Raw genomic sequence first — 19,562 nt, 5'->3', positions numbered from 1 at the left:
AAACTGGGAAAACGATTGAATCTCAGGCAATCTGAAATGTCTACCCAGACTGTAGAGTGCAGCTGGATCTCACTCTAAGATAAATTCAGAACAAATCTGGAATCTGGAGGTAGATTGAAGAAATATTAATTACTCCAAAGTCTTATAACAGAGATTTATTTTATACCTCAGGTTAACATTTTGGAAACTAAAACATATGTGATTCAAGAAAACTCTTCAAACACATGTGACTCAAGATAGCTGTTTTGCCTGAACATGTATATTTCTTTCCACTGAAAATTTATTTTCTTATTAATCATATTAAACAGCATATAAGATTCACTTGCAGCTCATGATACTCTACTTAAATCACATATCTCTGGATGTAGACTTCTTTTTCTTTTTGAGGGAAAGAACTTCATTTGTTGTTTCCAATAAAAGGTGATCAAAAAACTTGAAACTCTTAATTTTTTAATGATTTTATTTGTCATCCCATTATAGTCTTGATAGTCTGACTTAAGAAAAGTATAAACAACAAATAATAATATTTATCAGAGTCTTAAGATTCTTGCCCTTTGGATCTACACAAGTGAAACTGTATGGGCAAGTTTAAAATATGCAAGCTGAACCCCTAATTGTGTTATCATATTCATTTAAAAGAATCATCTCTGCAACACATAAAAACAAGCATGTTTATTTTTGCACAGTGACATTTTCAATATTCAAATTTCTTAGAAACAATTTGTGTGAAACAAAGGTTAAGAGTTTAACATTGTGCTCTATTGTCTTCACTTGCATTCTATACATACATGTCCAAGATATAACGGAACCATGGTAAAAGCATAACATTCAGTAAACTGCTCTGCAAATATTGCAAAACTTAGGACAGCTTAATTGAATGTATTTACAACCATATTTATACATTTTCTTAATGTATTTATTGTCTTACATTCCAAAACATTGTACACTTATTTTGCTCTGTACTCCTTTTCCATACTAAGTAAACTCATATGTCAACATCCCAACATATTTCTTCAATACTGATTTTGTTTTTGACTAAAGCTTCAAAACTTCTGACTGGATCCATTTGATGCAAAAAATCCTATAATACATCTGCAAACAGTTGCATGCTCTTATGACAGCACTGGAAAGTTTATATTTATGACATGCTGTTAACCACATCATTCCTGCTTTAACAATGCTCCTCTTGCAATAAAGACTCAGACATCATTTTCCAGTCTCTTCCTCAAAGCAAGCAGCCATAATCTGATAGAAGCTCTTTTGCTATGCAAGGTGAAGGCAGAAGCATTTTAATTAGAGAATGAGCCATCCATTAGCATAAGTCTGCTGACAATATGTGTTCACTAGACCATTCTAGAAAAATTAGTTTTTATTTCCCCAATTAATGATGACCTGCAATCTGTGCATAACAGTTATTTCTATGTCAGTTTGGTTGCAGCGCTTGCTCTAATTCTAATTTTACAAATAATCATATATGTATGACAGTATAAATTATTAAATGGACACTGAAATTAAAAAGGACTTAGAACTTATCTGGGGTTCTTTTTTTTATTTTTTTATTTTTTTTTTTTTAGTTATTGTTGTTGCTTTTTAGGAGGGAAGAGGAGAATGATAGCAGTCAAGCAAGTAAAGTTTATTCTTTAAATACTTTGGACAAAAATCTTGGTTTCATTTTCTTTATAAATTTTTTAAGAACTCGGAATCAGTTTCCTAAAGTCAACTAAACATAACCAAAGATATGTTAAGCATGTGACATAGAAAATGCATTTATAAAAGTTTGTGCATTTTTTAATCTCATTCCAACAGAATCCTGACATGTATTTTTCTGCAAGGTTCCAGACACATAAACATATGTTTCATAAAAATGTCTTATGTAAAATATAGCCACAATTTTGAAAAATGGAATAAAAAAATAAGCATCTGATTTTAAAGAGCAAAGAATATGGTCTGTGATTTTAGAAGGTGCTAAACATTCACAGTTTATAATGAAATGAACAATTAATCCAGTATTATGCACTTTGTGCAGAACTGCACAAAACTATGAACTTCCATAAAAACAAAAATTCACCTACATTAGCTCTACAATGGATGTTATTTCAAAAGTTGATTTTGATCACATAAAATGTATCTCTTTAATTGTGTATATACATAGAGCTGTCAAAGAATATGGAGTATAGTGTATACTACTTGTGAGATAAATGATAACATGGATAAATCCATAAGCAAGTCAAATGGATTTACAATTTCAGATAGATCATACTATTAGCATTTTTCTACACTTCATTGTTGGTATTTCTACTACTTTAGGTGACTAAATCTGGTTATTCTCATTGGCACCTTTATAGAACAAAGAGGAAAACAATGTATTTCAAGCAGGTGATTTTTCTGTATGCCTACATTTGGCTGAGATGACCCATCTGATGGGAGATGTCTGCTTTTCTCTAGTTTTTCTCTTCCCACACAAGGGCCTGTAATAATGATGCCCACTGATTACAGCAATTCTGTTTTTATATAATCATATTTCATTTTCTGAAAGTTTGTGAAGTTTAATTATATAGATATGTCTTGTAGGTTACTGTATTAAATTGCTCCCCTATCCCTCAAATACAAGATACCTAAAAGTTTAGGTAACCAGGAGCTGCAGCTGCAATTTTCTGAACACTTTTTCTCCTTCTAGGTTAACAAAGAGATATCTTTTGCTTCCTTTGCCTGTAATTTGAAAGCTCCAAATTATCCACTTTGTGAATATCATAAGCGTTTGATTTCAGAACAGGGAAATTGTTTTTTGTTCAATGCATATTTGAGTCTTGGAGTTATATTCTAAATTAAATTCCTGTCATATATATTGGAAATAAATGTTTGTGGGGCCAGTTCCTTCTAGACATTTCTCAAAGGGTAGAGATGCATTTTATCCAGCTTAAGTAATTCTGTCTGAACTAGTCATTTTAAGCACTTTTGCAGTCAATGGAGAGAAACACATTTTTAAAGTGTGATTTATTTCACCTATTAAGATGATGAATCATGTCCTGGATATAGTGATTTTTCTACTCTGGCTATAAGAAAATCCTTTGTATGTACAATTCTGATGTGGACATTTGTGCAGTAGAACCCTCTTTATTACAACATGAATATTTATCCATTCAGCCTGCTATAGCAAGTCTTCTTTCTCTTTCACCTTTCAAGTGGAACAAATGGCCCTTTAAAATTAACTGATATCCTGGAAAAATATACAGATATACAGACAAGAGAAAACCTAAGCCAGATAATCTGTTTTCATACTATGTCTATATGTGAGATTTTCCACAATGTGACTGAAATGTGCCACCCAAACCTTCACAAAATTACACTCAGAAACATTTTACTGTTAAATAGGAAAAAAAACCCCAAAAAGTCTATATTAGGTAATAGCAACCAATGTTGGTGATTTTTTTCAATAACTGCTGAGTAAGGGTGATTTACTTCTGACTTGGTTACAGAACACATTTTTGACTGAAGTGATGAAAAAAAAGAGAATTTTCCATATAAAGAGGATCTCTACAAGTTAGCATTTCCCATACTTGCCAAAATTATTAAGTATTAATGGATATCACACCTATTCTCACTATTTGTATCATTCATTGGACAGTTGAGGTTAATATTTTCAAGCTTAAGCAACCTGAAATTAAATATTTTTAAATTCAGGCTGTCCCATCACACAGGTGGGTTGTTAGATAATAACTTCAAATAAACAGTGGCACTACTGGGTGCATATGCATACATATATATACATATACATATATATATATATATATATATATATATATATATATATATATGAGGGATCCTGGATTCTATTTGTCTACAAAAAGGTATCTAATATCATCTGGGATACTTTAGAGCCCATTCAAACTCCTGTTACCACTCCATAACTTCATCTGTGTCATATGTGCCAGCCTAGTGTGGACGACTTAGATAATTTTGGGCATCTCACATGGTATCAGATACTTATGTGGGGGTGACTAAACTGAATGCTCATCTATTTAATGGAAACCTCTCACCTTTGAAACATCATTTCTTCCTGGAGGCCATCAAAGGCACCCTCTTACAACATTTTTGTTGGGGACATTAGAAAGAGTTCACTAAAGATGTCGCCAGACTTAACACACAACCTAGGCCACCTAAGCAAAGGACCCTGAACATGAACCTGGTTCACAGACCTAATTCTGAGCAGGACTAAACTTCTGCAAGAGAGGATTTTTTATCATCATTACTTTAATTTTTGTGCATTTTTTAATTGTCATGGGAAGTCTGGGAAAGTATGGGGTGATAGAAGTGTAAGCTGCTCATACCTCAGCTTTGAATACTTTTGCAACTCTTAGCAGGTGATGAATTTGGCAGCTGCACAGATTCCCCAAGGTGAAGCTGTGAATAGCCAGTGACTCGAAGCTGTATTGTTCCCTGTCACCACAATTCTTACCTGTGCTAGCAATTTTCTTTATGGTTTAATGTCTGACAGCTGTAGTCCTGCATGTGGAAATCAAGCTTATGCTGATATAATGATTTTCAGTGGTTTCTCTGTCCCAGAGTGTACCCAGTCCCCATGAACTATGAAGCAGAACTATAATGAGGGAATTTGCAATGAATTGCAAGGTTATGCCAATTTGAGCAACTTTACACTGGATTTAGAATAATGCTGAAGAATAATTATTCTGCTGAAAATTTTATGCATTCTCATTTAAGTTAGAACAGATATACTGCATGGATAATCTGTTTTAAAAGAAATATATCTGGAGTTACTTTAACATATTGAGATTCTGAGCTGGAAGTGAGCCTGCATCGCCTGGTGTATGCACATTTATTTGATACAGTAAATGCAAAAATGCAATAATTTGGTATTTTAAGAATTTAATGATGGAATCTATTACTGCTATTTGAAAGAATTTACAAGACCTTTTATGAAGCCTTTGTGAAAATGCCTTCTCTATTTATTCCTCATGAAATAACTAATGTAAATTCATAGATAACATAGGTCATAGGTCACGTTTCTTTCCCCAGCTCATTGTGGGCAAAATAATAAGGGAAGTTTTCCAGAATGTCAATTCTCTTGTGGAAAAAGTGTATTTCATTCCTAATCACAATTTACAGCTTTTCTGGTTTTTGCTCATGGACATCAAGTCTGAGCCATTAAAACTTGCATATAATTTGCATAACTCAAATTTCTTTTGTGAGTTACTTTTATTGAAATAATAGAAAATGTTTAAGACATAAACATATTTAAGGGAATTTATATGGGCCTTCTAAACATACTGAAAATATCTGAATAATACATAGAGATAAGATTATAGATATATTAAATATATATTTCTAGATATATTTTAAGTACTTTTAAAATAATGGTCAATTGATAGCAGGTTTCTGTAGAGGAAAATGGTATCCAAGGAAATGATCCTTTGTCTATGCTAAAATGGTTCCCTTACATCAATTAATGTTAGCTTAACAGAGTATAATTATGAGGCAGGAAACTCCCTGAAACCATCCTAATATTGTCTTAATAATTGGACAAGTTTCATATGAATAAAAAGTCTGTTCTATATGTAAAATGATTTTTTTTAAATTTACTTCTGATTTTCAAACAATATCAGTATTTGATTGCAAGAACATATATTAAAATAATTATTGAACAATTGTAACTAAAGCCAATGAAATAATATTCATAGCTTATTTTTGACTTTGATAACAATGTAAAACTTTCCTATAAAATTGGATGTAGTGTCAATACTAAAGAGCTCCACTAAAGAATAGCTATTAATTGACATTTTTAGATGTAGATATACAAGAGTTCCAACTTATTAGGAAATATCTACATTTCAAGGAATTTGTTCATTGATTTCAGTAAAATTAATGTTTGTTGCAGCTCTGATTTCCCTGTGATTTTTGTACTTTGAAATCAAAGAGATCATGTGAGAGAAAATAAATCATGGTAGATGAACTAGTTCACCTGTTTTTTGAAAAGACAGTGGCTTTCTTAATAAGTAAACTTAACATTGTTTAGCACAATTTACTGCATCAGAAGTGATTTTAACTCTTATACATATGAAAGTATAAGATGGTTTTAATGAACCACAGAAATCAAGATTACAATTACATAGTACTTGGATTTAAAGATATTTTCTTTGAGAAAAAGGTAAAACTATTATTATTTTTAGTGAAAGTAACCATATTAGTAAAGAAAAATATTTAAAATGTTTCATAAAATCTCTTTAGAAGAAACTTGTAACACTTGTACAAATATGAAAGCCAATTTTGATTCTTATTGTGGCTAGATTTTACATAATGAAAATAAATAAAAATTTTATTGTTTCAAAATAAGAGAAGTGGAATAGACTGAAAAATTTCACATGAGAATCATTTTGGTAAAATAAAAGCAAATTGAAAAAGTAGAAAAGGAAACTGAGAATCAAAAATGAAAATAATGATCAAGGCACTTAAAACAATTTGGCTCAGAATGAAATTAATAGGAATAATCCAACTTTGAAGATCTGTGTACAGGTAGAGCAATATTTCTATTATATATTAATATAATGAAATCAAAAGAAAGTTCTGGGAATAGAATTAAAATTCAATTTCTAAGTTCTTTAGCTATCTCTGTAGGAGTTCTGAATGCCAATATCTATATTTAATTACATTTATAATTTAAAATCTTCTTCATTTGGTCTCCAAAACTTGTGCTTATGTGAAGCAAAATCTTTAGAGAGGTAACATTTTTATTCAACAGCTTGTTGTACTTGGAGAAAAATTCATATGTTTGTCTGTGAAAGACTAATTGCAATTCAAAAGGCAACTGGCTGTGGAAAATTAATGTTGAAGAGTTTTCAGCTGATTCTAAATTAGGACAGAGAAATATTTAAAATATTTAAATCCATATACTTAGGCTTCAGAATTGCAATTCAACTTACATCAGTAACAAAGACCTCCATGCATGCTGATGCAGTTAGAAGGAAAGACACACCTTCAAATCAAATGTCCCAAGATGGAAGTCCTATGTATTTTTTCATCTCAAATGATTGCAGAGGTTTCCCCTAAGAAAACTCATTTTAGTGCAACCAGAATTTCTTCTCAAAATTGCTAGTGACAGAGGATTGTGAAGTTTTGGTTTTTGGGCCATAAATTGTTTCCTATAGGATCAGCAAGGCTTTAGAGAATTATATTTGGTGCCCTGTTCCCAGAAGCTGTGCATCCCTGAATAGCAGAATTTCATATTCCAGTAGTGCCCTTAGGTTCTAACTGATTCAGCTGAGCAGACAGAAAGCATCAGCACCAAATTTACTGCCAAATCAAAAGCTCAAGCTATCATTACTGGCAGAAGTTATCAACCCTAAAAGGAAGCACAGATGACACTAGTATATTTACCATATGAAATTTATTAGATCAAATGGTCTAATTTTCCTTATTCCACTTGCATTTATTCTGATTTCCTGACTTGCAGTTATACTCAGTCATAAGTGGAAAGTCATAAATTTGCAGCTCTAAGTAGGTAAAATTGTGTATGTACAAGCATCAGAAAGAAATAAAATGTAGGATTTTTCTCCCTCTTGAAATGTTACAAGAGTATTTATAGACTGTTCCTGTCATGGTTCATCCATTAACATGATGCAGGAAAGAAGTGGATCAATTTTCCAGCTTGTCATGAGCCTCCAACATGCAGTAGATGCATTAAATGATGAGGTTAGAGCCCACATGCTTAAACTGAATATAAGATTAAGAAATAATTAGGTAACTGTTTCTTTGACTCCCATATTTGCAACAAAGCCCCAGTGCAGCCACAGGACTGCTTTATATTACTTGATTAAACACACAGGTTTCCCCCTCAACAGACTCAGTTATAAGATGCATTAACACAGGTGAGGAGGTACAACCTGAAGTTACAAAACAAGTCTACTTTTAGTTTTGTGTTTCTTCCTGCTCTAGAGTCACAGCTCAGTCATTATGAATATCCAGACCATTTGACCTCTTCCTTTCAGTAAAGTCAAACTGCTCATTTAAATGAGAAGACCATAACCCATTTGAAGACAAGACTTAACAGCAAAAAATTATATTACTACCCACTTTTCTCTTTTAAAAAACACAGTTTAAAATTGATTAAATATACTTTCATGTTTCTGCAGTTCTCTTGCAGCCATGAAAACTGTTCTCATATTCCTTTCCACTCCTTGTGTAGATTTTCCATGATTATCCAGTTCTCCAGGACACATTCATGAGAACGATACCTGAACTTACTACTCTACATTCACATATTTACGCCTACAATACTCGGGGGCTTTTTCCTTGTTCACTGACTGTGAACAGTTTTATGATTTTATAGGGCATAAATACTTAATCTTTGTCACTTCCAAACTTCTTCAAGTTTGTGATCAACAGTGTATTCACTGTTTAGATACTTGCTTTTGTGAAGTTATCATTCTTTTTGTCTCATAGAAAAATAATCATTTCACAGTCAGTAAAATCCTAAGCAGTGCTGACAAAGTCACGGTTGTTTGATGACTACAACACAGGCACCAGCCCTTCCAATATTTAAGGAAGCCATCTGCAGAAAAACAGACACAAATTAACTGAATAGGAAAAAAACATGCAAAAGATTGCCAAAGAGGAACAAGCCATGCAAAGATTGTCAAAATGCTGAGTCAAAATTAATTTTAAATGGTCAAAACTAATGGGAGTATAAATTGCTAAAAATAAACAAAACCCACATTATGCTACTATTGTAATTTAAAATTGCTTACTCGCACCTGACATCTTTCATTTGAAAGATGTGAGAAGAGGAAGCAGGAATTAATTTGAGAGTTGTCATCAATTTTGTGAACCATTGATATGCAAGGGGGTTCTGTATTCTTTAGACTGTGGCTGATGCTTCCACTCTAGTCCTTGAGGCAAGGTGAAAGCTATGAATATACAGAAATGGTTCGAGTATTCCTAAACAGGTTCAAGTGTCCTTTAGAATATTTTTGGCAATTGTAAACAGTATTCAAGACAACACAAGGATTAAAACCTTTAGGGGACTGAATCTTGCTGAAACTATCACAGTAGAGTCAGCTTATATGTATGTAACAACACACTGTAATTGGTGCAGCTGTATAAATCACAACATTGTTTACATGTCTCCAAACTACCTGTCCAATCATATTTTTAATGGTTTTTAATGTGAACTTGTGGTTTTGCAAAAAGAAAATATTCCCAAATTAATTTCGTATCTCCTACAGAGCATCATAAAAATGCTCTTCCCAGTAATTCATAGTGGATTAAAAAATGTGGCCTTCTGTACTAACTTTAAAGCATTTGTGTCTACATTCAAGCTTGTCAACAGAAGTTCCCCCTTGCAATCATAAAAAGAAGTGGGCATTCTTGAGTATAATACATCTCACCTATTTCAAATGCTTATTTTAAGATAAGATCATGATTCCAAAGTATGAACCTTTCTGCACTAGGTTTAAAGAAAGCTTGGCTAATGGCTAATTCATACATATAAGACTGTATATGCATGTGTGTGTTCACATGTGTATATATAAAATCAACTTTATAATTACCTGTGTCCACTCATTAGTTTGAGGGTCATATGCTTCCATAGTGTTCAGGTATGACTGACCATCGTAGCCACCCACTGCATATAATTTGTCACCAAGGAGACAAACACCAACAGCATCTCGAGGCATACTCAGTGGAGCCACCATGGTCCATGTATCAGTTTTTGGGTCATACCTGAGCAAAGAAAAATGAAACTGGGTATGTGCAGAGAAGAGAAGCATCAATTGATGCTGATTTTCATTTGAATATAGTTCTTTTTTTCCTGAGGGGGGGGGGGAAAACCAAACCTTTAGTATCCTACCCAAAAGAATTCTTCCTAACATCAAAAAGAAAAGATACATATTTATTGTGTTGCCAATTCAACCCTCTAGCTGCTGATTAGAAACTTTTGCTCAGAACCTTCTAGAATAAACTAAGGTATTTGTAGGATAGTGTGTCATAAAGAGATCTGATAAATAAAGATATATGACCAGAAAGAGATGAGCAATATCTGAATGGATGGCTATAACATTTTATTTATCTGTTATGTATACATTTAAAGTGGGGTATTTCCCGTAGCACATCTAAAATATTAGAAATATTATTTCTAAAATTAAATTTACTATATTTCAATTCCTGAAATTATACTGTACAACAGTAAAAATCTCCCTATGTATTCTAATGCTTAACTGCATTACAGTTAGTGTCTCCTCCTGATATTTGCTCAAGTAGATTAAGTAATACTGATTCTTAGACATAATCACAACAGAATTTTTAAAACTGAGGGTAAAAATCCTTTTGTATAATGATGGTAATTTAAAAATTAAATATTTAACCTAACTTTTCATTTAGATATTCATTAACACAGTAAAATTGTTAAATTTCTGAAGTCATTCCATTGTAACTCTTTTGGGCATGCATAAACGAGAAATTATTATTATTAATTATCTTTTGATAGTTTTTTACCAAGGGTGTCTGGAGTATTAGGTTACACTAGATATCTCATTTTTAGATGACAAATATTGATAAACAGAATAGTGCATCGCAGTATAACAAAATTAATTTAATCTGTCCTTAAGCAAGTTTACTATGTAATATAATCATGTGATCGGTGGAGAAAATAAGCAGTTTCAGTCCACACAGCCTCTAAAAAGTCTGACTTTATTAGTTTGCTTAAATGTGTAAGTGTTTTAGTAAGTCATATTAGCAATAAGCAGTTTGGAGGGATACTGTTTGAAGTCCTACATATTTGAACAATGAAATATTATATATATATATATATATGTATGTATATTAATACAAGCACTGAAACAGCAATGCTAGTGTTTTGCTTGTAATAGCCTTTTGGTTCATAAATATAACTTTTTAATTGGATGATCCAAGAATTGTCTGTAACCTTGTTCATATTGTTCTTGAGACATAAATGCATTTTAAGAAAACAATCTACTTGTGTGCTAGCCACTAATCCTGGCATTTGGGAGACTTCTCAGAAAATGAAATCTCAAATATATAGACATATGATAAATGTCTTTCCTAACTTTAGAGGAAAATACTGCAAAATATTGCTTGATTATATGGAAAGGAACTGACCATGTAACAAGCCAAAAAATAAATTAATAGATATTTTTTCAAAGACTGTGTGAGTTTTTCAACAACAGCATCATATGCCTCTAGCTGAAACAGTTTCCCATCCAGTGAAATGCAGCAGTGTTCATTGTATCTTCGCCTACCTAAAGGTAATAAATGTTTAATAGACTCCTCCATACGCTCCTCTTAAATTACAAGGACCAAGGTGAGTAGGTGCAAAAGTTAAAGCTGGAAAACAATAAAACTGACATTGTTATTTGACCTTTTCTTTTTCCTTTTTCTTCCCATAAACAGGTATGCAAGGCTAAAATGAATCCTCATAACTCAATTCTGTCAATGAAATAGAACTGCACAGGAACTTGCTGGTTTTGTAACTGCCAGGAAAATACCTGAGATTTCTTACATCCTTTTTGCTGCTAAAAAGCAACTGTATATGTCATCTTTATAATAACTAGGTATGCCCCAGGCTGAACAGGGTTATGATAAAAGCTCCCAAATGTGGAAAGAAATCAATTTTGAAATCAAGATGAGAAAAGGGGGAAAAAAACTATAGGTCAAATGACTATGTTTTTAGCATCTGTCAAGTTTTGAGCAACATGTGAAAAAGAAAACCTGCTTTATAAAATCTGCCAAAATATTTTGAAAACTTTATAATTCTTATGAAGTAGTTGTTTTGCCTTTAAAAAGGAAAGGAAGATTGCACTTTGCCGACTTGTGAAGATGAATGAAATGTAACAATTATTTCAGAATGCTTGAATCCAGACAAAATCCTTTAAAAATGCATCAACCTTAGAAGAAAGTAAACTGCAATACCTAACTACTGTTGAGCAGTACTTAAGCAGTAGCATTAAGAAAACACGTATCTGGTGCCTCCACTATATTTGCACAATCTCAAAAATAAATTTTAAAATATTATGTTTGGTTTGACAGTCTTCCCGGAACAAATTGGGACTGGAATAAAGCACATCCTATCAGTCTGCATCAGAATGACAAAATGACTGAAGTAGACTCATTCCTGAAGAAGAAGAGAGTTAAAAAGCAGGCCATCAATATATTTTACAGAAATAAAAACTTTCAGAGAGACATAAAATTACTCAGATAATAGACCTCCTCATCACTTACTATTCTTTGTTTTCCTAAGATATTGAGGATCTTTTATTTTTTGGAAGTGATGCATTATTTTGGAATAAAAAACCAGACACACTAAATAACATTCCAGCCATCTTATAAACTAACTAATCACTGCAAGGGCGTGAGAGTTTTTTTTAACATTTCAGTGGAGTCCACCAGTTAACTCACATCCACTTGATGTGAGTTTATAATACAGGTTTTTGTTTGTTAGTCTCAGCTTTTAGACTCAAAGCTAACTCTTGATGAACTACGTCATCCACTCTTTTTGCTACCAGTGGAAAAAATATCTAGATGAGGGATACTATACATTGTCACTCTAACACTAGTACCTAAAACAGCATAAGGATAGGTTTAGCTGATCTTTGCAGTCTCTCTTGAGAAAGGCAAATGCGATGGAGTATGGTTTGTCATCAACACCAGAAGGGTTTTCTTCTCAGAGAATGAAAAATGAAATAAAAGCTCCCTTCTCAGTACCAATAAGTAGAAGCAGTTGAAAATAAATCATTAAGACTGCCACTAGTAGTCTTAATATAAATTTATTTAATTGAAAATTCTTGGTATTGCTCCTTATAAATAGAGGTCCACAAGCATAGTTCCTGTAAGTGCAGGCATCATGGGATTTCCCTGATTAACTGTCCCTCTGTTGCAGATGAGAAGAAGTTGGCAATGATGTTTGCTTACATATAGTAGACATGGCAATGAGTCTAGGATTGAGCATGATCATATGGAAAACATAAGGAGTTTTCACTTATAATTTTTCACTTAAATATTGAATACCAAGCTGGATTTAGCAAAAGAAATAACTGACATTTAATAGCCCTTCTGAAAAGAAATAATGAGGTAAATCTCTCCCAGCTTATATCTTAAGATAAACCAATTACTCAAACACACCTACTTTAACTTTTGCAATCTGTGCACGTTTGAAGTGAATATTTTCCTTATTCTATTTTATAGCATTCAGAAACAGGAAAAAAAAATCAAACATTCATTAAAAATTTGAAGAATACCTTTAAACTGAATGCTTTAATGACTTCATCTGGGCTGCACTGCTCTACTAGATATATTTGGATTTGTAGAAAATCTACTTGCAAAATTCAAGGTACTGTAAGTGTATCAGACTTACATCACCACATTAGAAAGTGGCAATTTTGATAAAGGAAGGAATCCATTGTTATGTGAATATCCATCACTTAAATATTTCTTTATTTCTTCTTTGCTTAGCTATGTTTTTGGAGTTAGAAAATATTCTAAATATAATTCAATTTTGTGTTATAAAATGATTTCAAGGAAAAAAATTTATCTCTACAATTTTTAGTTGTGACACTTCAATGTATAATATAGTGTCCTAAAATTACTTAAATGGCATGTGAAAAGAGTGGATTTTTGTGTTTGTAGTAATATACAATAGTACTGTAAATAAAAAGGGAATACAATAAGATTCAAAGAGATTGTCTTTCACACACCTTTATAGAATTTTTCAAGTAAGAACTAACTAGACATTTCTAGGGTTAAGAACATCTGTTTAAACTTTCCATAACTAAGCTAAGAAAATAATGCTACCAGATATTATTTTGTATTTAAAAAATGCATGTATAATTTGATACCTTTCCACGTAGTCCAGCAGTCGAGAACAGTGATTAGAAGCAGGAGCATCATGACCTCCAACTGCATAAAGAAAGCCATCACAGGTAGCCACTCCTACACCTCCTCTTCTCTTACACATAGGAGCACACATATTCCATTTATTCGTGTGAGGATCATAATATTCCATTGAACTCAAACATGAACTTCCATCCCGACCTCCAACCGAATATAACCTAAGAAAGTCCATGCAAATAAAAATGTTGACAAAACAAGAGCTCAGAATTGCAGCAAAAATAAAAACAATGAGTAACTGTTTTTTTATCTGACATCAGAAAATAGAAAAAAAGAAAATACATAATATTTGAAACCATGTGAATCTCATATAGTGAAAAAAAACATAGATGTTTTCAATATTATTACCAAACTCATGTGCTATTTAGTATTTTGTCCACTTGAAGAGGAAGGAAGATATTTCTTTCTGCTAATGAATATTTTCATTCTTTCTTTACTGCATACTCAGTGAAGAGCACCACAAATGACATGCAGGTTTGTCTCCATAGGTTTAAAAATCATGTAAGCAGGGGCACTGGCATTGCGCCAGTGTCAAACCATGACTCCGCCTAAGCTCACCATCTATGAGATGAAAGTGGAAGTGCAAACTTATATCTGTTAATCCAGACAAGGAAGAAATATGCAGCCCATTTATTATCATTTCTCTGTGTTTTTGCTGTGCATCAAAGTATTAAGAAGCACAAAAAATATAGAAAACAAAATCTGATATTAAACAAATTCCGCATAAAGATCTATCAATGGGAACACATTTTCAGCATGAGTTTTACACTTGGAATATAGTAGAGATCAAGTATGAAATGTGTTTCAGGTAAGACTATCACATTATGCTTTAAACATGGATTTAAAAAAATTACTACCTCAGGTTCAAGGCTCTGGCTTACGCTGAGGAAAATTCTTACCCACACTAACAGCAACATGTCTGCTTTGCAAGACAATTATAACCCCCCACAACAGTGCCTTGTTTTTCTTCATCAGAATGTTTTATGAGGGTAGAGTTATGTTGGAAAGTCATGAACAACTTCTGAAGAGTATTTTAAACTTGAAATTATAAAAAATGTGGTTTAACAAAAATGATGTTGTGTTGGTAAGCATCTGCAGGCATGAAACTTGTTTCGTTCTACTGTTTATAATGGGTCCCAGGAGGAAATAGCTCTGATTGTTCTTTCCCCCTAATACCATGCTATATTCATTCCACATGAACCTTTTTGCAGTCTGTTGCCTTTTATATAGTGCCTGGAGATTAACTAATAGAAACACAGGCTATTTTAAAGTCCAACCACTAAGCAATTTTGGATGTGAAAGCTGTCTCTGTAAAGCAATTACTCATTTGGAAGCTTTTACTGTCCTAAGCACTCCATGAATTCAGAGCCATTTAAATGTGCATTTACCATTACATTTCATTGGTAAGGATGCTGATGAATAAGGAAGTGCTGTACAACCACTAAATATGTCACTGAAGCCTGAGAACATTTTGGTAGTGCCTGACAGACATAGCTGTGCTCTGACTAAAGCACCCAGGAGAATCCGTACTCCTCTGTGAGAGATACTAAAGCAAATATACTTTCTTTTTCTTTGGATTCGGACCCAACATATTTAACTTTATTTATGATTATCAGATATATACAAATGAAATCAATATTAAAGCATCTGATTCTGTTAATCTGTGGATGTCTACAGTGCCCAACTTGCTGTTACACTCAGAGTAGTCATCCGAGCCTAAAGAACAGCACAAAAAATATTTAAACATGTGGCCAAAAACACTTACATTAATATAAATGTAAATATAAACATTTACATATAGGTGTCTGCAAGAATCTTATCTTTATTTTCAAGATGTGACTTGGTTCAGCTACCCATAGACAGTGATAAGACATTTTTTGTGACATTTAAGTTGTGTTGACATTCTGTCCAGGCTGAGAGATATGGAAAATAGTACAGTACAAAACTCAGCAGAAAAAAACATGACTGCTGGAACTCTGAAGCCAGTAGACAACTACATGTCAGTAAGTGAATTGATCCCCAAAAATATAAACCACGATTAAGATTTCTGAGATTGTCAAATGTATTTCCAAGCAGATATTTGGACAGGTAAACACTGAACACCATTTTAAGGATGCAAAGAACCAACACTTCGGCAGACTTGAGTGTGAATAATCTTGTGTACCCCTAGTCAAAATCCCCACCAATTTGATATTTCTTCTGGCATGAAAAGTTCTTATTTATTCCATCATCTTTCAACTGAAATAAATCAATAAGCTGATATTTGCACACTGAAAGTAAAATATACTCTCTCATTCCTCTATTCCAATTAAGACAGCTAATAAAATATAGCTGAAGGCATTATTGAGTTGCTAGTAAAAAGACAGCAGATGCTGTTCATAAGTAACTGATAAAAGTGATTGGGACCACCTCATCTATCGTTAAAATGCTCTCAGCTATTCAGAAAGAAATTCATTTTCAAAATCATATCTTGGAATTAACATTTTAGAGTTTGATTATGTGTCTATTTTTTTTGTCTAAGGAATCATTAATCTATTTTTTTTTAATTTCACAAGGATAAAATAAAAATAGTTCAGACAAGAAAAGGTTGGAAATGAAGCAATTGTTTAAAGCTCTGGTTGTGGCTGAGCTTGAACAATTCGGTCAGCTTCCAGTCAGCTTCCAGTCTTCAGTCAAATTTCCAAATCTGTGTTCACAAAGGCCCAAAAAGACTGGGGAACATCTCTGCAACAAGCACTGAATATTCAAGATACTGAATCAGGAATCTGAAACTTTTGAAATACTTACAATTAAAGCTATTTAGTAGTCTTGCTTCCCTTTTAGAACTTAGGGTGTTATTTTATTAGATGACTTTAAGTTAAACAATTTTTTTCAGCTTTGTCCAGCTTGTCAAAAATTTGTAACAAAATTTCTATAGGGAAAAATATCATGTATTTCTCTGAATTAGCTGAATTACTCTTCATGGTATATCCTATCAAAACTAGAATCATTATAAAAATAATAATCATATATCCCTCCTTAGAGAGCAAGACCAGCAAGGAAAAGAAAGCATCCGGTACTGATCATTTTTATCTCCACAGTGAAAGTTCTGCCTGTGGAGATATTATAGATTTCTATTCCTAAATAGTCTACATTTCAGATGATTCAGACACTGTGCATAGATATGAAATTAGGCCAAGCTCAGCCTCTTCTGTCTTTTCAGGGTTTTGTCACTTCTTTTACTAAGATGGAGAGAGATCCCTGAACATTTGTATATCTAAAGCTATATGTATAATTGGCTAGAAAAATGTAGTAGAGGTTTCGAAGTAGGAAACATTAGGAGAAATCACAACCAGCTGGATTAAAAGCATTTATCTCAGTTCTGTCACTACAAACCTTTGATAACTACTCAGAAAAGACAGTTTTAAATTCAGTTTGACAAGCCAACCTCAAAAGACCAGACTGCCTTTAATGTGAGGTGGGTATGGCTTGTGAAACCAGTTGAATCATGCCCTTTCTGCATTTCTTAATGAGGTTTTCCCTTTCAAAATTCTTTCACTATGAATATCAAAAACCTTATCCATTCCTCTTCCTAGGCCCTTTTGTCCTCTTTTCTGGCCTTTCACTGTGTCTGAAAGAGCAGCAGAGAATTATTCTGGCACAAAAGATATCTGCTTGGTAGGACTGAGGGCCACTAATAATTTTCATCGGTGCTGGACTACAGTATTGCTGATTCAGTCCATACCTGGCCTAGGAATCAGACTGTAGAGAGAGATATTTATCCATTTTGCCTTGATTAAGCCAATGTAATTCACTGGCAGAAACTGAAAATACAATAATTTTGTGAATGGAAAGCATTAATGAAGTCTTATTTCTGTGTGTAAATTTGGAAGGTTATTTCATGCATTTGTAATGCAGTAGGGAAGTAAATTAAAAGTAGAATTTGACCCCCCAAAAATGGAAAAATATATAGTCACAGAGTAAGTTCCTGGAATTGAACTCCTACTTATACTAATAAGTAGTAACTACTAATAAGTTAGATGGGGGCCCTGAGAACTTGATCTAAGGGCTGATGTTTCTGCCCATAAAAGGAGATTTGGAACTTTATGATCTTTGGGGTCCCTTCCAACCCAAGGCCTTCTATGATTCTGTGACATAAAATATTGAGAGAAAAACACCCTTTGCATGGATAATATTGTTATGAAAAAGTTTGACTTCCTACACTGGAAATTTTAGTTTCCTAACAGAAAGAACTTGTTTCAAGCAATTTTAACTGTAATCAGAATTATATGGGCTACATTCTTTATACAAGACCATTGAGTCAATGCACATTGCACCAGTTAAAAACTTCTTGACTTTATCAGGCTATAAAGTAGGTACAGCAAAATAGTCTTTGTAAATTAATCATTTACTATAGCATGTGCATGAGGACCTTTATTTACTCTATTATTAAGACACACAGAGTACCTGTCATTAAATAAGAATTTTTAGTGAATCCATTGAATTACTTTGTTCTAGACTGAGATAATGTTTATGATACTAATTTTCCTTGTGAATTTAATAATTTTAGACCATAGAGTTGTTCCATTTTTTTGTCTCAGTATCCATTTATTTAATGATTTTGACTAAAATATTTTAAAATATCTACACTTTTTTGTAGTTTCCACAGTTGAAGAAGAATAATTTCAATATGTGTCTCATTTTTCCTATAGTGGGATACAGAATAAAAAAAAAAAGAGTTAGATTTAAACCAGAAGGTAACAAACATAATATTTATAAAACAACAGCAGCATAAAAACTGTCATAAAAGAACATGAAATAACTTCTCAGGATTCAAATTAAGTTATAAAACTATTTTTAGGTGAAAGTACATTTAGTGTAAAACATAGTAAGAACAGAGACAAAATTTTCAACCAAAAAGATTCTAAGACTGGTAACTGGTGAGCTAGTCTTTGAAGTATGTTTGTTATTCTTCCCACTGCAAAAGACTTTCACAAAGTTCATTAATATTAGCTAATAATTTCCTAAGGCAAATTTGAGATACTGTCTGGTTAGGTAGATGATGGAGATGAAAGCAGACATGTGCCAGCATGAATTTTTTTGACAATAAAAAGCACTGCTGTAATTTAGCAGCATGCAAAATATCTGCGTCACACTTAATATACTGATTTGCTTGTAGTCAGTGACAATATTGTGGGCAGAAAGCATGCAGTTTAAAACATTTCCTTTTCTCCTTACATGACAGTAACTGTGTATGCCAATCAGGGTATTTTTCTTAGTTTTAATGGATTAGTAAAAGAATAAGTGAATCACCAATAAGTCACAAGAGCAAAGAAAACCTCAAGCAACAAAAGCTATGAGAAAAAAATGGCACCGATGGGAAATGCAGTAGTTTTGGTCATACTTTCTTGTCTTGTTAGTTTGGCATGAAATTTTGAATTGTTACTTCAGCCTTAAAAACACAATTAAAGCATATTAATACTTCCTTTATTTAATAATTTTGAGCAGTTCCCTAGTCCTTGCTGAAGTATGAAAATTATCCATGCATTGCAATTGTATGGCTGACTTGCAAAAAAGTCTTAGGTCATTTAGCTTGTGATCTTCACAATAAACAAACCCTTCTCTGTTCAAAAAACTCAGCCAATAATGTAAGATTTATCTGAAGCTGGTCT

The 19,562-nt window shown here is 32.8% G+C and overlaps 1 protein-coding gene across 4 annotated transcripts in view; it reads right to left on the bottom strand.

Annotated features, from left to right (window-relative positions):
* Positions 1-442: 442 nt before the first annotated feature.
* Positions 443-19,562, bottom strand: part of KLHL1 (kelch like family member 1) — a 192,201-nt gene continuing 173,081 nt past the window's right edge. For 2 of the 4 annotated variants that reach the window (XM_071431099.1, XM_071431098.1), the window contains exons 9-11: positions 13,860-14,072; positions 9,561-9,732; positions 443-8,563 (exon numbers count right to left, since the gene is read on the bottom strand). In XM_071431099.1, the coding sequence (XP_071287200.1) occupies positions 8,504-8,563; positions 9,561-9,732; positions 13,860-14,072 (445 nt within the window). In that variant the 3' untranslated portion in view covers positions 443-8,503. The remainder of the gene's footprint in view (positions 8,564-9,560; positions 9,733-13,859; positions 14,073-19,562) is intronic. The other 2 variants (XR_011679785.1, XR_011679786.1) reach the window with 2 other exon arrangements.

This window comes from Agelaius tricolor, unplaced genomic scaffold, assembly GCF_023055355.1.
Source record: "Agelaius tricolor isolate 1412-34295 unplaced genomic scaffold, bAgeTri1.0.p SCAF_7, whole genome shotgun sequence".
Lineage (NCBI taxonomy): Eukaryota > Metazoa > Chordata > Aves > Passeriformes > Icteridae > Agelaius > Agelaius tricolor.
This window is presented reverse-complemented; position numbering and strand designations above follow the sequence as displayed.